Raw genomic sequence first — 14,978 nt, forward strand, 5'->3', positions numbered from 1 at the left:
CCCTGTACATTTTTCCAGAAAAATAAAATATTATTTTACCAGTTCATATTGTGTTACAAGGTTTTAAAGGGTGGCAAAGGCGAGCAGCAGAGTTTTGAGTATACGCGCTCGGAGCAGGTTTTTTTTATGATGGAGGAGGCATTTCCATGCGTTATTACATAGGGTAAGGACTGTTCTGCCGGTGCAGCAAGCGGGTGACCGGACCCGGCGGCCCGGGCGCCGGCGGAAGCCGGCGGAAGGGACCGGCCGGGCAGCGCCGGCGGAAGGGACCGGCCGGGCAGCGCCGGCGGAAGGGGCGGCCCCGGGCCGGGCCGGCGGGGCAGGCGGCCGCATGGGGGGTGCGTGGGGCCGCGCTGCGCGGCTGGGTTTCCCCGTGGCCCGGGTGGCAGCGGCCCCGGTCAGCGATCGGCGGCGGCTGGGCTGGCTGTCCGGCGCCGGAGCGGGCCCGCTGTTGCTGCTGGCGGAGGCGGTGGTGCTGCCCCGGGGGCCGGTCCGCCCGCCGGCCGCCCTCGGCGCCGCGCCTCATTTCCTGCGCGCCGGGGCGGGGCGCGGATCCTGGGGCCGCCGCTACGAGACGGGTGGCAGCGCCGCCGTAGACCTTCCCGGGGAGCAGCCGGCCGTCATGCCCGCCGCCGGTCCCGCCGTCAGCCCCGCCGAACCGCAGGCGCCGGCGGGGGACGAGTCCCTCCGCCGCGGCCGCAGGAGGAAAGTCAAGGTGGGAGCGGGCGGCCCTCAGCCACGTGCCGGCGCGGGGGCGGCCATTTTGTAAGGCCCGGACCCGCCGCGGGCTGGGGGGAACGCGGTGTGTGGGGGGGGGGATGTCCGGGCACGGGGCTTCAGGCGTTCCAGCCGAGCAACAGCGCGTTGTCTGAGGGGGCGGGCGAGGGCGATGGTTCCTCCATGTGACGCCTGCTCTCCCCCGGCAGGAGGAGACCCAGGAGAAGAAGGTGAAGCGGCGGGAGAAGCTGAAGCGGCGCGGGAAGGCTGAGGGCGAGCAGGCCCAGCCTGAGGAGAGCGAGCTGAGCGACGGTGACCTTGAGCCCCCCCTGCCCAAGAAGACCAAAAAAGTTAAGGAGAAGAGCAACGGCTCCGAGCGTACGGTGAAACCTTCCTCCGCTGTAAGCGACGATGCGACGTCGCTGGCAGTCCAGAGCACGTCTGGTGACGACGTGACTGCTGGAGAGCAGGACAGCGAATCAGAGGTAGTAACGCTCTAGAACCGTTGTCTTGCTTAATTAAAATCCCGCTGATGATGACTGGGCTTAATAACGCGTTCTGGGTGCTGTGCGGAGATGGCATGTGAGGGCTGCGGGAGCGTTAGGCCGCTGTCATAGGCAGCGTTTGTTGCTGTTCCCCTTAAATTTACGGCACCGGCTCCTGGGCATCAGGGAGTGCCCAGCATCACGCCTGTTTCCACCTGAGCTGTGGGCGGGTGAGTGGAGTGCGGCAGCATGTGCACCAACACGTGGTAGCTGTCTCTCCTTGTGCTTTCCCCTTTGTGGTAAATGTCAAGCCCTTTGGAGTAGCTTATCGTGCGGTGGAGGAGGCTAGCTAGCAGGAAGCGGTTACCTTCATCTTCTTGTAGCAATTCGTTTTGTGTCCAGCAGCGCAAGGGTTTCTCCCTGCTGCACAGGCAGTCACCATCCCAGAAGTGTGCACCGCTGTGTGCTGTGACGGCACTTTCTCTGCTAGCAGGCCCTTTGAAGAAGTATTTGGCAAGGTGTCCTGTAAGGGAAGGTCACGGTTATCCTCACTGATTCCCGTTTCTGGAGTTTTCCCTGTTCAGGTTTCACCCTTGGCCTCGTACATATGTCCGAGAGGGCCCTGTGGCTTGTCTTCCCCTGTTTAGGGCCTTCTGTAGGTAGTTTTCTCTCTTGTGTTTAAGATGGGAATGTGAATAGAGAGAGTACTTTTTGTATGTTGGGTCTAATGATGCAATCTCTTAGATCTTTGAAGTAGAAGCTAGATTGTGAGTTTTCAGTAAGTATGTACTAGTGTGCGAAGTTAAGCTTTTTGCATGGTGTACCAAGTAGGTGTGATTTAGAGGGAAATTCCTGCTTCACACAGTGAATTGTGACACCAGATATGTTTTGCTCTGAAAAACAGTTTCTAATGATTTCAGTGGACTCCACTTAAGCTTTTTAACAAGTAGTTTCCCTTTCCTGACTTGCTGAGCATATATGCGTGATGCAGTAAGGTCACGTGGAAGGGGCAGTTGTTCCATTTTGTTTGCCATGGGTCTTAAAAGGTGGTGCAGGTATATCTGAATTAGGGATGAGATAGCAGCAGTCGTGGTTTTGAACAAGTTGTTGCAGGTAACAAGAGCAGGAAGACCCTTGGCAGGAAGTCTTTACTCAAGACTGATGTAAAAACAGGATTTGCTTGTAGGAATTCTGTCACACTGAGTGATGCGGCCTTTGTCAGTGTGTCTTGTCTTCTAATACAGGGTGGCTGGATTCAAGTTGCCCACTTTATGCTGTGATGATGTTTTTGTTTGTGAAGTACCTGCATCACAAGGGTTTTCTTTTTCTTGTGTGCCTATGTAGCATATGTTATTTGCTCATCTCTTAGGGCTGATAAGTTTTTTTTCTTTTTTTCTTTTACCCTGTTAGGAGCTGACAGAAGAAGCAAAAGAAGGCGCCTTCTCCAATTTTCCTCTCTCCCAAAACACCATCAACCTTCTCAAAGGTTAGTTAATGTGGTAAAAGAAATTTCTGTAAATGTTTGTCCAGAATTGCAGTCTGTTACCCCTATAAGCAGAGACAGAAACCCAGGGTAAATTGTCCTAAATCGTCTTACATTTATTGTGTGGTAAGAATATGCACGTGAGCAGTCACTGTAGATTCAAAGAATCTACTCTTGTTAGTAGGAACAAAGTTTCTGTTCTGTTCAGTTTCAAGGGCCTTAAGGTGAGTTTATTCTTCAGTGGTGTGGTTATTCCTAGATACACATTCCAGAGACAGGGTTTCTCTTCTTGTTAGCATCATTTTATTTACTGTGTATCTTTACTTCAGTTCCCATATCTGTTGTCTACAATATCACTTCTTAAATAAGTGTAATGATGTGAAGACTATTTGGGTCCTGTGAACAGATTGTCTATGATTATTCTCATACTTTTGGGCATTTTCATATCTCTTCTCGATTAGTTTTGTTGAGGAAATAATCACTGTAGAATTCTTGTGTTGGGAAGCTGTGTGATTCTTGTTCCTCAGACAAAATTCTTCTTCTTCCTTTACATTTTCCTTGCTTGGAAGTTTCTCTTGGATGGATTGTTTCACTTCTACTGTGCAAAATCTCTCTGAAGTTTTAGAATGTTGTGAAACAAACACCCTCACCTCCTCCTGACCGTCAAAATCAAGCTACCACAAAATCTTGGGCTGTATCAGAAAAAGCATGTTGTGGGTTTTTTTTTAATTCCTATCCTGTTGTCTTATGCTAGACATCACAAAGAAGGCTGTATTTCATTGTGGATACTGTGTGGATACTCAGCTGTGTGTTTGGCGGCGGGGAATACCTTTTGATCTAAAGTAGGAATAAAAACAAAGATATGATGTTTTCTTCTAAGTTGCATCTCCTGTTGTGTACAGGATTTGGCATGTTGTGCCCTACATATTCAGGCTACTTATATATGAGGGCTTCTAATTGTTCACCTTTTAATGAAACCTCTTTGGATTATCTTACAGCTCGAGGTGTAAAATACCTGTTCCCTGTGCAAGTGAAGACTTTTCAGCCCATATATGATGGCAAAGACCTAATTGCTCAAGCTCGAACAGGAACTGGGAAAACCTTTTCTTTCGCTCTGCCGCTGACTGAAAAACTTCAGAGTGTCTCGCAAGATGGGAGAAGAGGCCGTGCACCAAAAGTAACTTACCACTTAAGGGTTAACACCAAAACCTTAGAATATGGCAGTTTTCAAAAGTGATTTTGTAATGGCTTTGAGGACTTTTGTTTGGGACTTCTTTCTCCTTTATTGGTGTTTGTAATACTGGACACTTTCCTCAGATCAGGAGCTACAGTGTGACAGATTTTGCAGCATCACAGTGGTAACACGTTTCATGTTTAGGGTTCCTTGTGACTGCATTTGGGAGAAAGGTCAAGGCACTGCAGTAGTAGCTACTGGACTTCCAGACTGCTGTCCTCAGGAAGTTAGCGTGCAGTTTTGGGGTTCAATCCCCTGCCTCTTCTGAGGTAGTGGTTGAGTCAGCTGGACTTGTCTCCATTCACTGAGGTTGTTTCTCACTATAAATTCCATGGCAATAACTGAAGGCTTTTGTTTTTTTGGTTGGTTGGTTGTTTTTTTTTTCTCCTTATGTCTGGAGACAACTTAATGGATGCAAGTATTGTTTACTTTTCTACTTAAGCATGAGGTGGAATTGGTAACCAGATACCTGTGACTGGATACCATATTCCCATGCAGATGAAGTGTATATATTTATCATTGGACTGAAAAACTGTTAAAGTCTGCAGATTTATTGCCTACTTCATCCTTCTATTTTATTAACTTTAAAGGCAGTGTAAGTTTGAAAATCTTATTGTCTGAAAGATTTCTAGAGAATTCAGCTCTTTGTTTTATCATTTAATTCTTAAAGAAAATAGAGGGGGGAAGGATAGATACTGGAAGAAGGCAGGTAGGTGGAAAAGGAGGATATATGGCTAGAGTGTGTCATGCTATGTATCTTTTAAGATCTTACTACTGCAAATTGTTTAGTAACTGTTCCTGTGCTTTAATGCTGAACTGCAGCTTCATTGTCCTTCGTAATGTTACTGAAATGTCTATTTTATGTGGCAGTAACTTAAGAAAAAAAATATTGCTGTCCTACATCTCAGCTAGTCTTGTAATGCTTTGCCTTGTTTCCTCTTTCTGGCTATGAGGCTGTGTTGTGCAGGCTCCTGGTGGCAGGAAATATTGCTGGGATGGTGGGCAGCTGTGGGCACCTCTGCAACAAGTATAGGATAAGAATGGGAGTACAAGCTGTTTAATGTGAAATAAACACTTTTCTCCTAGCACCCTCTCCCAAGCGCATCTGCATTTTTGTCTCTTTTCACTCCCTCCAGGTGCTGGTTCTTGTTCCAACCAGGGAACTGGCCACTCAGGTAGCCAGAGACTTCAAGAGTCTCACCAGGAAACTGTCAGTGGCTTGTTTTTATGGAGGAACTCCGTATAAAGAACAGCGTAAGTAAATGCTAAGGAATTATTGCTGGGTTGGAGTTGACTTTATCCAAATGTATTCCATGAATAAAACTGGCTTTTTCCCCCTCGGAGTTTCACTTCATTTGGGAACTGTGACATTGCTTTCAAAGGAAGCATACAGCCTGGGTTGAGTTATTTTAGTTCCAATAAATATTTATTTAAAAGGATGGTTGTAGATCTGTGAAGTGACGAGTCCTTTGAGGTTTCTTCTTTACTGCATGTTTGTGTGGTTTTTGTGTGGACATATACTGGGACTAGATGACCGTCCAAGGAAAAGAGAGGAATGTGTATGTGCATGTGGCTCTGTCTCCAGAGGTAGCTGTGAAAAAGAATTCAGTGGAAAAACTAAAGTGTTTTTATCTAATAAAGCTCTGGAGATTTCTAATGCGAGCTGATTCCTGCTTGGAAGTTGGCGTATCTTACTGTAACTTTGCTTGTGGTTTAGCTGGTATTCCTGACACAGCAACTTGGACCACCATTAAGCTTACTTATTTGTTACCCGGACTGGATGTAGTGCTTTATTCAGAGATTAAAATGAAGGGCAGTAGCTTTTTGGTTCTAAAATTAGAAGTGTTGCTGTCTGCTGGTAGCTTTTTTACCTTGTTGTGTCTTAGCATTCTGACACTGTCCTTGTTTTTCTGTCTTTTCTTCCAGTTGATCTCCTTAAAAGTGGCATTGATATTCTAGTGGGAACTCCTGGACGGATCAAAGACCACATTCAGAATAGCAAGCTGGAACTTACCGACGTGAAACATGTTGTTTTGGATGAAGTTGATCACATGTTAGACATGGGCTTTGCTGAACAAGTGGAAGAAATCTTAGGATTTGCTTATAAAAAAGGTAAATTTTCATAAAAAAGGAGAGGAATAGGGGACAATGCAGAAAACACAATTATGCTACTTTGAAAACTGCTGGTGCACCCCCAACTTGAATCCTTTGTGTGATGCTAGTATTGGACCTCAGAGAAAAGCGTAAGGCAGAATTGGAAAAGGTTCAAAGCAAGGTGACAGTTGGAGGGAGTGCTGGAATGGCATCTCTGGAAGGAGGGGGTGGGGGGCGGGGAAGCAAAAAAACAACAAACCCAATCCAACTCCCTAAGCCCTAGTGTTCTTCATCCTGAGAGCAGTGACTGAGCATAGGGTTAGGGTTATGGCGTGTCCGTATGCTTTTCATCACACAAAGTTGACAACTAGTGAATATTTGCTCTTTTCTGATGTAGTGGGCATTCATCAAAGCCACCGGGTAGCAGGTACAGAGCAGAAGGAGGTTATTTTAATAATGTGAAGTTCCTTGCCACGTTGTACTAATGCCAAAAGTTTTGAAAAGTGACTTGAATTACTGGAAGTAGAAATATCAAGGATTACTAAAGGGAAGGTTATCCCTTCTGGCTCTGGAAGCCACAGAAAGGTGGTTGCTGGCAGAGTTTCTTCACATCTTTGTTAACTAGACTTGACTACTGTTGGAGAGAGCACATGAGCTTCATGGATCTTAGGTTTGACCCAGTACAGCCACTGTCATTTTTACTTGACTGCTACATTCTCCCCATTTCTGCAGAGTTGGTCTTTGTCCTGACAGCCAAAAAGTACAGATAATCTTCTAAAAAAGAAAATCTATGTAGGTTTTGGAAGAGCTGTCATAAGTATTCAATCTTACAAGTTTTCTTCATAACTGGAAAATAAATTGTAGGGAATAATAAGCGTGCTTTTGCAATGTGTGTTTCTTTCTGTCTGATTGTGTGCACCAATGAAGGTAGGTTAAACTTTTTCAAGATACTGTTTGTTAAACTGTTCTTACCTGGGGTAATCTATCTTGTTATGTAATTCTTCCCCCGGTCTGCAGAGTGTCCTTTTTAGCCTGCCTTTTTCCTTTGCACATAGCCATACTGTTCACAGCTAGGTAGTATTGGAATACCAGGCAAGAAGGGATTGAGACAAGAGTTCTTTCAGGTATGTGGGAGGACTTCAGGCACGGTCTAAACCATTTTTAGCAGATGATCTAGAAATGTGTCTTGCATTTCTTCTCAGGCAGGACGAAGGGTCGATTCAGTTTGGTCCAGTTAAAATTACTGTAATTTTGCCTTTGGTATCTAAAGGTTATTAAAAACGTTTAATTGCTTCTAAGTTTTCTTCTTGTAGCTGACTTACTGCACATATAAACCTCTCAGTTTGAGAGCAAATCTGTTGCTATTTCATCAATTCTCAAGTGTCAGAGTGTGTTGTGATGACTGAAATCAGTGGCCTTTCCTTCCAGGTTCTGAGAACAACCCCCAGACACTGCTGTTTTCTGCAACTTGTCCACGATGGGTGTATGACGTAGCAAAAAAATATATGAAAGATGAATATGAACAGATTGACCTGATTGGAAAGAAGACTCAAAGGACTGCCACAACTGTGGAAGTGAGTGATTCTGCTGCAGAGCAGTGCAGGTCCTGAGAGCGTGTAGCCTGGATGAAATGGGTTCGGCATTGACTTTACAAATGGGAGTATGGAATCACTTGTCACATGATTGACACAAATTTTTTAAGCAAAGCTTTCATATGGGGAAAGTAGTTTGCAAGCTTAAAAATAAATTCTTTTTGTGCTCATTTTGTCTGTCCTGTGCGTGGCTTAGATTTAACATAGATGCTTATCATATTTCTTTCCCAAACAGCACTTGGCTATACAGTGTCGTTCATCTCAGAGAGCAGGAGTTCTTGGGGATATCATTCAAGTCTACAGTGGCAGCCATGGGCGGACCATTGTCTTTTGTGAGACCAAAAAGGAAGCAAATGAACTAGCTATGAATGCTTCACTGAAACAGGTACTGGGGTCTGAATGGGGAGTAGCAGTTACAGATATTCGAGGTTGAATGCCCTGAAATAAATATGAGGTTGCAGCTGTGTGGATGAAGTTGTTTCTGTGGGTGGTTTTAAGACTTATGAAAGCTGTTTTTAAAAGTAGAGCTTTGCAGTTAAAATACCCTCTTGGCTGTGGTTATGAATTTATTCCTTTGGCTTTAAAACCATGCAGGACAGGATCAATGGAAAATACGTAGCTTATGCTGAATAACCAGGAGATAGTAATAAACAGGAGCTAGCATAGTGCACATATTCCATCTCATGTTAGTGTGCTTTTCAGATTCCCATCTCTTAATGGCATTCTTTGAACAGTCAGTATTCAGGAAAATCCAACTAATAACGATAGAATGGAATGCCTTGTTGCCCTTGGAAGGTCATTTAATAGTTTGTTCAGAACTCAGGTGATATATTGAGCAGGTTTTCTATGCTTGCTTGAATTGTTACCCTTTTTTGAGTGTGGGGAAAGGTGCTGGATTTTTTTCAGAGAAAGTTTTGTTTGATATTAAATACTAATTTATGGAGAAAGAACAGTGGTAGGAATACATGGTTTGCCCAGTATTTGATAAATGTCATATACCATCCACATTAAAATCTCACAGCAACAGTTTTTGTTGGTTGGTCCTGCTGCTTTCATGGTAAATCCATTGACTTCGTTCTTGTGTCACTATGTGACACGTTCTTCTCAGGCTAGTAAGTTCTGCTTTAGCATGTTACTTGTTTGAATTCTGAGCTTGTGACTCTTCCCTTTCTCCTTGTCAAAGACTTGATCTGTTCCTTGTCCCATTAAATGTGGAGGTTGTTCAGATCACCTGTAGGATTTGGGAATGCCCTGGAAACCTCATTTCAGCTTCTGTGGGTTTTGGGATGGCTTCCCAGGGAAGGGAGCAAAGTCTCTTACCAGCTATTGACAAGCACTGCCTAAGTAAAGTTGCTTCCATTTGTTCCAGTTGAAGTAAAAGCTGAAGTGGGCCCTTTTGGCATGGCAGACTGCAAATTGTACAGTTTGCTGTGGGTGTGCTGCAAATAATAATGTTTATGGTAAAACTGCTGCTTATGAGTATTATTGTCCCAGAGAAGGATCAAACCACAAAGTAGGATGCTTTATATTCCTTTGGTATCAGCTGTATAATTATTTTCTGTTGCTTTGCATGATATTTTGGGTTTTGTAATTAAATGTCTTTAGATACTGCAGCCTAGACTCCCATATTAAATGACATGTTAATGGTTTGTTTCACTGACAGGATGCCCAGTCATTGCATGGTGACATTCCACAGAAACAGAGAGAAGTTACATTAAAAGGCTTTAGAAATGGTGTGTTTGAAGTTCTGATTGCAACAAATGTAGCTGCCCGTGGTTTGGATATTCCTGAGGTTGACCTTGTTATACAGTGTTCACCACCAAAAGTAAGTCATTTAGGGGAAACTAAAATTGTAATTTGTTTTTTTGTGACAGAATAGTGGGTTATTTCTCTGTTTCACCGGAGTTATGTTCTGATTCACAGATGAAGTGGATTTTTTGTAAATGCTGGCCCAGAATTTCATAGTAAAGATTTTACGTTTTGAGCTTTGATTAAAGTAAAAGTAATGGGTTTTGGTTACTCTGGAAAGTCGTAAGATAGCTTTTGACGTTGTTTCAGCATTTCTGAATCCCTTCTGAACGTTGCTGAGTTTCGTAATAATTCTAAAACACCCCTGCTGCCTTTTTCTTCTTTTGAAACTGCAGTGAAGCTTTTTATTTAAAAAAACCCTTATGTCAATAGTGTTTGTTAAACCTGAGGCAGCATAGCTTGGGCAGGGTAGCATACACAAATCCCAGTGGTTTGTGTGTAGTTATGAGTTTGGGTGTAGAGACATGATGTATCGCTCCTTAGGCTTCTGACTTAGAATTTAGCTTGCATTTTCTCTCTCGTACGAATGTCAACAGTTTAAATGACATAAGGTTTTGTCTTGTTAATCTGAATTTCTGAAGGATGTTGATTCCTATATCCATCGTTCTGGACGTACGGGTCGAGCCGGCCGGACCGGGATCTGCATTTGTTTATTTCAGAGAAGAGAAGAAGATCTTCTGAAACAAGTTGAGCACAAAGCGGTGAGTTGTACCTCAGACCTCTGCTTAATGAAATGACTCATCTCCTAAAAAGACTGCCACTCTTAGACTTTGTAACCATGTGCTGCTTATGAGTCCAGTGTGAGACTCATGTCCCATAGTCCAGTAGGACTAAAATGTTGCTGTTTGATAAGCATTTGTAAATGCTTTTGTATCAACCTGTTCTAGTGTCTCATGAGTTTCCCCATGTTGGCAGTATTCTGCTGTTGCCAGCCAGCAGATTGTGACCGAAATGCATGAAGGAGACCATGCCTTTACAATCTGCATGTAAATTGACGTAAAGTAGTTCCAGATTAACAAAGGCAGGAACTCGGATGTTCTAAACAGAGAGTGACTAGGGGTCACAGTAATGTGACTTAGGTAGAGCTGTGTTGTAGAGTGCTGATAACAACTTTAACTGTAATCTGTTTTCTTGATTTCAGGGGATTACATTTAAGCGTATAGGTGTTCCCTCTGCTACAGATGTAATTAAAGCTTCAAGTAATGATGCCAAAAAGTAAGTTTATTTGCCTGTTCTTAAAAGGTGTCTAGAGATCTTACCAACAACAATGCTGTTAATGCAAATCCTTAAGGAATCAGACCTGTGTGTGAGCATGTCTTTGCCTATGTCGTAAAAGTCAGCTGGTTTGCATGTAGGCACTGACTTGTTTTCATCAGCTGGTATCAATAAACTTCTATGTGCTTTAACACAGACCTTTTCATAGAACATAATGTTCTCTAAATTCTTGCAAAAATTAGCCTTTTTTTATATCATCAGAAATCAATAGCAGAAGGGGGAATTGCTGTCATGCGGGGAAACTGATTTTGTCCACTCGGATGATACAGTAGCAGTGTGTAAAGAGTAATACTTAGTATAATGAGGAGTTACTCTGCAGTACTGTGGGTATTGTAGGCCTGTCCTGTGTTTCTTTGTATCGTTTTATTCTCAAGGGTTGTGTTTTTTATTCCATGCAGCTGTGTTTACATTTGCTGCCCATTGGTGGAAATGCATTGACAGAGGTGATTATAATTAGTGAGGATTTGACCAGTGTAAAGGAGATGATGGGCATGGTGTTGGGTTCCCTGCGTACTGAATAATGGTGGGAAGTGCTGGTGTACCAACAATAACATTAGAGAAGTAGCTGTTCTCAGTTTCCCAGCTTGTTTTCACTGCCTCTCCCAGAAATAACCAATTTAATCAGCTTGCACTGAGAGCAAGAGGTGCCTTGCCCCAGCCCAGCAGTGGCATTGTAGTGGTTTGTTTCTCTTCCTTGTCAAGTAAAAGTGAAGGATTCTTGGGTTTCCTGGCAACACTTTTTTGTGGATTCTTGGGCGTGGCCTTGAGAATGCTGGTATTTTAGAGCCTTCCCTTGATGTTTTTATCAATGCTTTCAAACATGCCACGTTGTACATCCTTGGTTTTGAATGCGTCTTTCAAGAGGCTTAGCTTAATGGAACGGATACGGTGGGTATTCAGCATCCTGAAGGTGTTGAGTTAAATGAGTGGTAGTTAAGCATAGGCATGATAGCCAGGGCTTTTGGAGATAATTCCTTAATCTTGAAAGCTGTCTGAAGCCTATGTCTTAAACATGACTGCACTTCACCCTGACCTTTGCTGATCTCTTAAACTTTTGTTGTCACCATGTAGGTTGTTGGAGGCCATTCCTCCTTCTGCAGTAGACTACTTCAGAAAATCTGCTCAAGAGCTTATAGATGAAAAAGGTGCAGTTGCTGCTCTGGCTGCAGCTCTAGCCCATATTTCTGGGGCATCTTACATACAGCAGCGCTCCTTACTCAACTCAACGGCGGTAAGTAACATTATACGTGTGTTAACAAAAATAGATGAATGAATTTTTTGCATCCAGTCCAAGTGTAGCTTTTTCTTCTCAGGCTCTTTCAGTAGGATTTCTAAATAGCTGTTATCCCCAGCTCCTGGTTTGTTGCTCGTTCCTTAAGTGAAATCAGCTCTTGCTGGCACTCTGCAGGAAACCAGAGAAACTCAAAATCAGTTAGTAAGTTCTCTTATTGTGAGAGTTAAAAGAATTTCTCCAGAGGTCTAAGTGACAGAAGACTTTGATGATCTAAGAGAGTTTAACTAATGACATTTTACAAACTAATAGAGTGGTTCATGCTCTTGTAATTTTCCCTTCCCAGGAAGCCTTTACATTTCTGTAATATTTCAAGTGATAGCAGTGATTACCTGTTTTCAAAGAGATCTTGACAGAAGAAAAGTACAGTACAGCCTTTCCTTTTTCTGATGCATTTAGGGAGAACTTGGCCCAGTTCATTGCGTGGTGACAGAGTTTTGGAAATAGCATGTGACTGGACTGTGCTTCTTGTATCAGGATTTTTTTTAACCTGTTTTCTAGTGGTAACTTTATGTATTGAATAAATTTGTCTCTGCTTCTGGCTAAAAATACAGAAATGGTGTTGGCCTTTGTATTGATGGGCAATCCTAGGTTAGATGGATGCCTTCAGCTTCTTAGGAGACTTTTAGTTGCTTCATTTTTGGGAAGCTGATTTCTTAGGATTAAATACGATGTTACATTAACAAGTTATTGCATAGCTCATTAGTTAGTGAGTTACAGGCTGTCCAGCAATTTTAGCATTGTAAACGTTTTTCTCTGTTTGTTTCCTGAAGGGCTTTGTGACGATGGTGTTAATGTGTTCAATAGAAATGCGTACCATGGGCTATGCCTGGCGAGGACTAAAAGAACAGCTTGGTGAGGAAGTCGATAACAAAGTATCTGGAATGCGTTTCCTCAAGGGGAAGATGGTAAGATGGCCCAGCCTTGGTGAAGGAGGGTGTTGTGTGTGTGTACACATAGGGCCAGTTTTTACATTGATTAAGGCAGGAGTTCTGAAGTACCAGTATAGAAATGTTGATACCTCACTCTATCCCTACTCAATCTAATTTCTCAGAAAATGGTAACCTGTTAGGAAACCCCCTGAAACTGCTGTTTATGTATACACTATTAAAAAAACCCAACCATTGAAGCTAGTTGAGTGTTTTAGAAGACACTTATTTGAATGGAGACATTGCTCCTAAAAGGTAATGCAGAAATTCTCTCCTAAAAAAAAGAAAAAAGCATCAGAAATACGTATATAGTGGGAGTGGTTGGTGTGACTTTTTTTCTTTCATTGTAAACTTGTGCTAACACTGTATACCACTGCATTGAAAAGACAGATGTAGAGCAGGGCAGTGACTGACTGCCTGACCTGAGCAGTAGAGCATTCACCTGACTGTCAGCCTGGCTCTTGACTTGTCTGACACTTGTATTCTGTGCAAGTGTGTTCTCAGAGAGCTTGTGGTGCCAGACGACAACTGTCTTTTAAACAGGCAGGCTGATTGCAGGCAATGCTGCTGTCAGCACAGAGCATTCGAATATTCGTTTTGTTTTGAGCTTTTGTGTTTTAACTGCTTTTTCCTTCAGCTTATAAAAAGCTTTCACCAAAAGACCATGCTTTCTGCCATTTCTGGTTTCTACACTTAGTGTGTGTGAGTGGTTGCAGGTGCTGCCTGTCTGGAGTTGTGTGTTTCTGTTCTTAGATATATCTTTGGAAAGCAAATGCTTCTTTTTATTCTGTTATAGGGGGTGTGCTTTGATATCCCTGCTGGCGAACTGAGTGATATACAGGTATGTTTTTGTAGCCAGAACTGGCTTTGGAACCTGGCGATTTGAAATTTGGTGATTGCCATAGATAGGATTGAATATGGGGTGGTTTGGGAGGATGAAGTTTGTGTTTTAGTGAGGATGTTGCATAGAGAACAATGTCACTAGAAAGAGCACAGCACAGTTGTTAGAAAATATCCTGGCATGCCTCTTTCTCGTTTCAGTATTACCTGATTTTATTAAACAAAATCCTGTGTTCTATGGCTACTCTGGGTTTTGACCTCTCCAGTGTATTTGAGAGTTAACCAGTTTTCTGTCTACTTCACTCCCTCTTGTCCCTCTGTGATCGTTTATCCTTTGTCACAGGACCATGAGTTGTCTCCCAAGAGGGATCTGCTGACCTATTTTGGCGCGGGTGGGATTTGTCTGGAAATGCCTTTGCATTCAACGGTGCTTTTAATGATGTAGGGTACGTTGGACGCACCTGCAGGCACATAAAGTCTCGTCACATTGGTCTTGTTTCAGGAACAGTGGAGGGACACCAGGCGCTGGCAGCTGTCGGTGGCAAAGGAATTGCCTGAGCTGGAAGAGTACCCCCAGGAGGCGGGACGAGGGTTCTCCAGGTTCGGAAATGGGAGGCAAGGTGATGGCGGCTTCAAGAGAAACAACTGGTTTAAGAATGGAAACCGGGGACATGATTTTAACAGGTCACTTGATTAACCTCTAGTACAGATACAGGACTGAGGTGATTTTTATCAAAAAGTAAAAAGCCTGTTAGACATTGCTCTTTGTCTTTATTCCTTGATAAAGCAGCCTGTCTTTGAGGATGGCTAAGAATCACATTTGCTGAAATGACTTGTTTTTTTGGAAGATTCTTCTTTTTGCCCATCAAATCAGCTGCAGCCATTTTCCTGCTGTCAAACTGAACTCCATATGTGTCTTGGAGGGACGAGTGTTTCACTGGAAACTCAGCACTGTGGGGGAACAGCACTCTTCCGAACATGGACGGTTTCTGCACCTTGCCTGTTCAGCAGCCCTTGCATTAAAAAAATCTGGTTCTAAAAAAAAATTTTTTTCAGAAAAATCTGAGATCGAGCCTGCCGGCCCCCTTCCTGAAGAGCGTCCCAGGGTAGCCGGGGCTCTGGTGGCCATTGGGGTGCTGTCTGATGATACTCCACGCTTGGTACCGTTTGCCCTCAGCCCCATCGCGGAGGCTGTGGGGGAAAAACATTAAGAATTTGAAACGGCAGGA

General features: G+C 43.6%; 1 protein-coding gene across 1 annotated transcript; it reads left to right on the forward strand.

The window, feature by feature from the left end:
* Window positions 1–307: 307 nt before the first annotated feature.
* LOC142029994 (nucleolar RNA helicase 2-like) lies at window positions 308–14,568 on the forward strand. Its single transcript, XM_075025343.1, has 15 exons — window positions 308–715; window positions 927–1,202; window positions 2,613–2,688; window positions 3,684–3,862; window positions 5,056–5,173; window positions 5,846–6,031; window positions 7,442–7,587; window positions 7,841–7,990; window positions 9,269–9,430; window positions 9,996–10,115; window positions 10,556–10,629; window positions 11,761–11,920; window positions 12,754–12,888; window positions 13,706–13,750; window positions 14,252–14,568. Exons 1-15 carry the CDS (start codon window positions 332–334, stop codon window positions 14,444–14,446), a joined length of 2,406 nt encoding a protein of 801 aa, XP_074881444.1. The 5' UTR covers window positions 308–331; the 3' UTR covers window positions 14,447–14,568.
* Window positions 14,569–14,978: the final 410 nt, after the last annotated feature.

This window comes from Buteo buteo, chromosome 4 (genome assembly GCF_964188355.1).
Source record: "Buteo buteo chromosome 4, bButBut1.hap1.1, whole genome shotgun sequence".
NCBI classification, from domain to species: Eukaryota; Metazoa; Chordata; class Aves; order Accipitriformes; family Accipitridae; genus Buteo; species Buteo buteo.

What these genes read in the sequence shown, in the direction of transcription:
- LOC142029994 (XM_075025343.1), top strand. Translation starts at nt 332, where the DNA reads ATGGGGGGTGCGTGGGGCCGCGCTGCGCGGCTGGGTTTCCCCGTGGCC. An exon ending in GAAGAGGCCGTGCACCAAAA is followed by an intron (nt 3,863 to 5,055) that starts GTAACTTACCAC and finishes CACTCCCTCCAG; the next exon opens with GTGCTGGTTCTTGTTCCAAC. An exon ending in GGACTGCCACAACTGTGGAA is followed by an intron (nt 7,588 to 7,840) that starts GTGAGTGATTCT and finishes TTTCCCAAACAG; the next exon opens with CACTTGGCTATACAGTGTCG.